General features: G+C 32.6%; 1 protein-coding gene across 2 annotated transcripts in view; it reads right to left on the bottom strand.

The window, feature by feature from the left end:
- Positions 1–7,413, bottom strand: part of LOC107439359 (uncharacterized) — a gene marked incomplete in the record, with an annotated part of 53,505 nt that overhangs the window by 6,012 nt on the left and 40,080 nt on the right. For both annotated transcript variants that reach the window (XM_071186798.1, XM_071186799.1), the window contains 3 exon segments: positions 1,435–1,536; positions 6,301–6,467; positions 6,641–6,910. In XM_071186798.1, the coding sequence (XP_071042899.1) occupies positions 1,435–1,536; positions 6,301–6,467; positions 6,641–6,910 (539 nt within the window).

The following is a 7,413-nucleotide window of genomic DNA, read 5'->3' as shown; positions in this document are numbered from 1 at the left end:
CGCGAAGTCGAGCACTTTACGGTAGCACAGTTTAACGAGGACCAATACCGCACACCCTCGGTCCCTACGCAGACTGATCCAAGTGGTCACCCACCCGCACACTGACCGCAGCCAGTGATGCTTGTTCGGGAATGAGTGGAGAAAACCAGAGAAGTTACAACTGTAAAATACCTAACCACCTAGACTCAGAATACTCTCCGTGATGATTATGTATAGTGCATAAAGAAATGAGAAAAAGAGAGTATGAAATTTCTCGTTTAATTGTAAAAATTGGGTTGAATTGGGAAAAGGCTCATTTTAGGCTTTTTTCATTTTCATTAAACATGAATTTTAAACTGTGTCCATTTTCTTAATCACGCCTTTTGGGATGCGTCTGTAGTCGAGAATGACCGAAATCAAGTGAATGTCAATAATCACATACTCGCTTTGGTGAATGTCCGAAATATTTGTTACATCCGATTTGATATTACTAATTTATTCGATGATATTTTATTTATTCGATATTTTAATATCTGCTGAAGATAGATTAGGAGAAACTTCAGTCTTCGGGAGACCGGTTAAATGCATGCTGGGCAGTGGCACTTGACATTAAATAAAAACATTGATGTAGGGCATACCGGGCAGTGACACTTAACAAGACCTAGTATATATTTCAGACATTTACCAAAGTGACTGTGTGATTGTCAACATCCACCGGTGGAAGTAAACAACCACCAATTTCGGTCACAGATTCGGTTTACAGTAACACATAATACGATATCTAAGATAAAGCTCGAGGGGGGAGTGAAGAAGTAATACATCACGTAATAGAGTATTTGGGGTGAGTTTTTTTGTTTTTTAATCATATCTCGTGACAGAGATGAAAATAAGTTTTAATACTTCTGCTAAAATGTCCCGAACTCATACTTACGGTTGTTTGCGTGATTTAATAGCTCCCGGGCTGGGCAATAGCACTTAACCATAAAAAAAAACATTGATGTAGGACATACCGGGCAAATGTATGCGGGGCGGCGGCTCTGAACCTTAAAAAAAAACATTGATGTAGGTTATACCGGTCTGTGGCACTTAACTAGACCTAGTATGTATTTCTATACTAAGACCTATAGACATTTACCAAATCGACGATGTGATTGTTAACATTCAGCAGTTTAAGTCAACCGGTTTCAGTCATTCACAGTAAAATATCTATTTTCTTGAACACGCATTTCGATATGTGCCCAGAATATCGATTTCACCGGCGCTTTGTTCTTTCATCACCGCGCTGTTTCTTCTACTCCGTTTTCAGGCAAACTTTATCAGGAGCGTGGTACGTAATTGGTTCTTTCCGTCACGTGGTAATTTTCGTCCATCTGAGCAAGACAAGGTTCTCCATTCCCCTGTTTTTAAGCATTGTTTTCTGTGGAAAAAATTGCTTTTTAAAAAAAGAAATCATACTTGTTTGAGGCCATTTAGCATCTTTGTTCGAATGCATTCTTCGTCACATTGATCGTCTGCTACTTGATTCAGTGCTTCGTAAGAGATGAAGAATTCACAAGACTATATCAAGAAAAATTCCATTGAGTCAAGAGAATATCTAATTTGGTAGTCAAACATCTAAACTCTTTGTAAAGTAGTAGGAAATACAACGTTTTTAAAATTTGATTTACCCACTTATGATATGTGGTGCCATCTGCTGCTAATTTCAGAAAATACAAAAATAAATAATTATAAATATATATAAAAAAAAGAAACAGTAAACGGCTTTGTTTACATAAATGTGGGTATAGTTTGTCTGAAGTAAGAACTCCCCTAGCCATTTGTCTGGACCAGTGGTGATGACTGTGGTAACGAGGCATAACTATTTCAAGTAAGGGTGTGGGGTCATTAATTAGGACAGGTTTTGGCTGTGGTCAGAGAGAAAAAGGAAATCTTTTTCTTCTGCCTATTGTGTTAACCCTAGATTGAAGAGAAGCTACCCTCTCTGAAATGCGCTATTCTTGTTTCCACAGCAGCAAACGGCCTCAGACTTTGTGACTACCGTAGACAAACTTTAAATGGCTTTGTTTACATAAATGTAGGTAACAGTAAAGGTAAGTGTGGGGTCAACACTAAGACACTATTTTTCTCTTATGCAACATGCGTTCATTCATTTTATCATTTCTCATTTGTACTTATATACACAGAATTCATAAACTCGGTTGTTTATAAACTTAAAAGTTCAAGCTTCTGTCCGATTTGTTAGAGTAGGTAAAAATATCACCTCCACATTCCTTTCCAAAGAAATGCGCTTAAAAATCGATTTAATTTTAAGTAATAAGCGAAATGAATTTATTTTTAAAAATCAATATTAATGCCAAAAATATTTAACTTCGCATTACAAGAAAAAAAATTGCACAATAAATGGCTGATTTAAAATAGTTATAATAATACATATAATGTTTTTTGTTATAGAATAAATTTAATTTTAGGCAAGTTGCACAAATTATATTGCATAAATATTAATTAGCGATCGTTGTTATTGGTTATTGAATAAAAAAGTTACACATAATTTAGGTTAAGAAGTAATCGGTTATAGTCAGGTTAAAAGAAGTAAACTCTCTTTACTGTGTGAGTGAATGAACTGAGGACTTTCTGAAATATCCTAAGCGGAAAAAAAAATTACTGGAAATAACTAGATAGTTTTTTTCAAAACGATAAAATTTTAGTAAGATTGAAATTTCTCAGAATTATTAAAAATTCAAAAATTATTTTTCAAGTAAATAAAAAAAAAACGTATGGGTGTTTGGGTTCACGACTGCTAATGTTCAACTACGTAGCCTTGTAATTTTGAACACAATCCAGAAGACAAGGGAACTCCTGGATCAAATAGAGGGAGCAATTTGACATCGTGGTGGACTTTTTGATGGGATTAACCCGCTTTTGCTTTACGTGTAGTGGAAAATCACGAAAATCTCCCACGGTTTACCTGACGACAAGAGAATTCTAACCCTTTATCCGTCTACCATAGAGGATATTTTACGTCAGCACTGCAGTCGGTGCGAGCCGGGTGCGGCATTCGTATCGACCAGACATTGCTGGGATTTGAACCCGGTTCACCTCAATAGAAGGCGAACGTAATATACCCTGAAATACCACGGCTCCTGGTATTGTAATTGCAAAAAATTGTGTGTGTATATATATATATATTGTGTGTGTTACTGTGACTGACCGAAATTGGTGGTTGTTATCTTCCACCAGTGAATGTTAACAATCACATAGTCGCTTTGGTAAATGTTTCAAATATATACTAGGTTAGGTCTAGTTGAGTGCCACTGCCCGCTATGCCCTCACATCAATTTTTTTAAGGTTTAAGGTTCAATGCCACTGCCCACTGTGCATTTAACCGATAATCCGAACACTGATGTTTCACCTGACATATATATATATATATATATATATTATTTGCCTTGATCTGGCTATTATTAACACCCATTTATCTGCCGATTTTATAATTCGAATTGAACTTATTATGAATGTTGAAATACAAACTTTTCTGCCACTAATAAATATTTAATATGTTAGATCAAAGGGTGTAAACAATTTTGCAGGTTTTAAATGAAATAAATAAGCATTAAAATTAATAAAGTTTTAGAATAAACTTACCTCAGAATAACAAACTTGCATGTTTTTGTCATTATCCCTCTAATTGTAGCCGAAACATTTAAATGACACCGGTTGTATAACACAATTCCATTCACCTATAGCGGAAAACATTGAGTCAAATTTAAGATGACTGAAATTTCAAAATGAATATATTAAATAAGAAATTGAAAACTATAGAGGAAGATATTGAATATATAATTTTGAAAATTGCAAAGTATCCAGTATTTTATCGTAGATAGTAATATTTATTTTTTGACTATTAAGTATCTCAAAACAATTACACATATAAGAATTATTTATACGAAATTATTCTAAGCCATTTCTAATTAATAAATAGAAAACAGTGGTACATTTAGCTATGTCCCAAATTTTTCTTTCTCATTTAAACACCTGTTAGTTTAAGACATAAAATTATATTAATTAATTTACACAAAGTTATACAAATATTTTAATTATCTATTGTATTTACTCAAAGTTATCTAAAATAATTTTCAATTATATAGAAGAAGCTGCGACCAACTTCATTAAGATGTGATTTATATTTTCCCCTCTCATTTAAAATATATGTTTCTCAGTTTCAAAGTAAAGAAATATAAGAATTTTTAAATTATTACATGAAAAACATAATGATTATTAATAAACAATACATAATCTTTATCATAAATAGATATCTTAATGAATATAAATTCTGTCAAGAATGATACTAAAAATGAAATGATTAGCAAAGAAAGAACAAATATAAGTTTTATAGAAATAATAGGACATTACTACCAAAAAGCCAAATAAAAAAGAAGAAAAAATGGATGTTTTTAAAAAATGTATTCAAATTAAAATTTTTAACAGTTATCTGTCATTGGTCATTTTTTCATAATCTACATTATGATTCAGCATTACCAATCAATGAAATTACATTTTCTTTACACTGTAATGGGTTATAAAATTAAAAAGAAATAAATTTTTATAATTAGAGGATATACTAATTTTTATNCATATATATATATTATATATCATATTATATATTATATTATGGATTATATTATATATCATATACATATCTCACACTTTAAAATTCACACCCTATCTTTAAATCCTTTTTTCGTTCAAGTATGCATTAATTAACATTTTAACGATTATCCCTTTAACTATTTCGTGGGAAAGGTTTTTTTCCCTGGACCTATTACAATTACTAAGATTTCCCTTATTTCCTAAAACGAAACATTTAAGGGATCTATTTTGCAAGATTTTCCCGAATTTTATTGAGGAGCACAACGATTTTGTGTAAGTTGTAGGCTAGCTCTTTAGAAATATGTCTCAATAAATAATATTTACGCATAGCCTGGTGCCTGAAACTTGCTTATTTAAACTTGCTTACACCACTTGACGGCATGTATATACAGTCAAACCCCGCTATAGTGAACCTTCAATGGACCGAAATTCACTATAACCGGGAGTTCACTATATCCGTTACGCAGGTAATTTAACTAATGGTTCCCAAATTCCTCAATTTTACTACACATTATTCAAATAAATGACTGAAAAATATTATGTAGTTGCAAAAAATGTGTTATTTTTCATTACTCTTCGTCTCCGTACAAAATTTTTTTTTTGTAAACTTTAGCTGATGAGCAATCCTCTATATCAGACATGGAAATACTTCCCGACTTTCAGATAATTTTTCCTGAATTTCTGTTATTCCGCTTTTTAAACCTGTCTAATCTGCCATTCGAGCACATAAAAGTAGTCTTATAAAATCGCTTAGCAAATTCATCGGCATTTGTCCAGATACTGGAAGATTGCAGTTTCTTCGATTGCTGAACCACTTCAGTAATGCTTCTTCAACATCCATGTGATCTGCTTTTCTCAATTTTCTTCTGCCATCTAAATTTCTTTCAGGAGCAGAAATTATTAATTGCCTATTTTTCCATATGTTACAAACTACAGATTTGGATAGTTTATATTCCCTGAAAATATCAGCTTGATTGCATCCATTTTTAATTTTTTTGATTATGCCCATTTTATCAATGAAGAACGTTTTACCTTTGCTGCTCGCCATAGTTAAATTTGAGACACTTGTTTGCAGGATTTTTTTTAACTGAACTGAGATCAAAAAGGAGTTGAAATGAGGGCCTTATCAACACATATTAGTGTCCAACCCTTTGACCAATAATGAATAATTACTTATTCCCTCTGACTCATTACAGGTGCATCATTTGCCTGGGTTGGAAACATCTGCTTGGTTTGTTTAGGGATGGGAAAGTGAGATAAAAGAAGCAAACAAGAAAAAATGCTTATCGCTAAATTCCCCTCTATAGATAGTTTTAAAAAACGGTATATGTATGTATTTTGAAGTAGAAATTTCAAAATTATTACAAAAAAATGAAGAAAAAATTAGTCGAAGACAGAAAAAAGTTCATTATATCCACAAAAAATAGCATTCTACGTGTATAGCAAGGAACGTGACGAAACATTTCGTTTACTATATCCAGGAGTTCACTATGAACCGTGTTCACTATAGCGGGGTTTGACTGTGTATATATATATATATTATGTATATATATATATTGCATATATATACACACCTAATTTCGAGATTGTTGTGTTGTTGAGAGAAGATAGTTAATAAACGATAAACCGTAATAATTTAATTACTGTGTTTTAAAAATAGTAGGTATTTCTTACTTTGTCTTCACATTTTGTTGTTCTGACCACACCAGGCGCACATAAATCTCGGGTACACACTTTATAGGTGAGCAAATCTTTCAACATGTCGATCACAGCTTTCTCATCTTGTTTGGACACATCAAAAACGGCACTGGATATGAACTTATGACCAGCCAATTCATATACTGTAATAACAATTATAATAATTCATAAATTTATCAGGTTTTCCTAGCTTCCTTACACCCTTGCTAAAAAAATCTCATTTCGTACTTAATTATCTGATGAATTTATTGACAGTGTTATATATTTTAAATAAAGGTGTGGTGAGTTGAATTTTTATCACTGCTCTTCCACTCACCGAGTAGTTTGCGTTCGTAAACTTTGTTCAAACCTTCTGGTGTTGCAAGAGAACGGTATTTGCATTTGTAGGTGCCACTGTCTCCGACATAGGCGTTGGTCACTTCCAAATCGTCATTGTCCAACTTGGTGAATCTGGCATTGATGATTTCCCTGCCTTCCTCGTCTGTCCATACAACTGATCCCTCCATTCTGGACTCGTCTTTTGGTGTGCAGGTCATCCTGAAGGTCGACCCTCGAAGAACAGCATAGCTGCCGTCTTTACCTATAACTGCATTAAAATATTAGTCCTTAGAACTTACTAATGAGTAAAGGTTTTTACACTTAAGTTTATTCGTAAGCTTTAAGTAAAAAGTGTTTTATTCCTTTAACCTGCGAATTAAGTTTTAAAAATAAGATAAATTAAGTTAAGTATGCAGCTTTTGTGTACAGTGAGTTCCTTGAAGTCTGCCTGTCATTTATTTTTTTAGAATCCTTATAGAAAAAAGTAATTAGAGTGTTAAAAAAAGGTACTATTTCTTAATAACTTTTATGTGGATGAGTTGCTTTTCACTCAGTAGGATTGAATCTTTATTTGGAACCTAACCTTAAATAGCCTAATTAACTAATGCCGATGATATTTTATGCTACAAAAATTTGCACAAAAAACGTACTTTATTTGAACATTGTTTTTTTTCCCGACGAATTTTTATTTTTAACTAACAAAATAGGGGTTTGATTAGTCACAATTCGGAAAATAGGGTTCGAGTAGTAGAAAGAAGATAAAGTTTATAT

This window comes from Parasteatoda tepidariorum, chromosome 10 (genome assembly GCF_043381705.1).
Source record: "Parasteatoda tepidariorum isolate YZ-2023 chromosome 10, CAS_Ptep_4.0, whole genome shotgun sequence".
In the NCBI taxonomy this organism is placed as follows: domain Eukaryota; kingdom Metazoa; phylum Arthropoda; class Arachnida; order Araneae; family Theridiidae; genus Parasteatoda; species Parasteatoda tepidariorum.
This window is presented reverse-complemented; position numbering and strand designations above follow the sequence as displayed.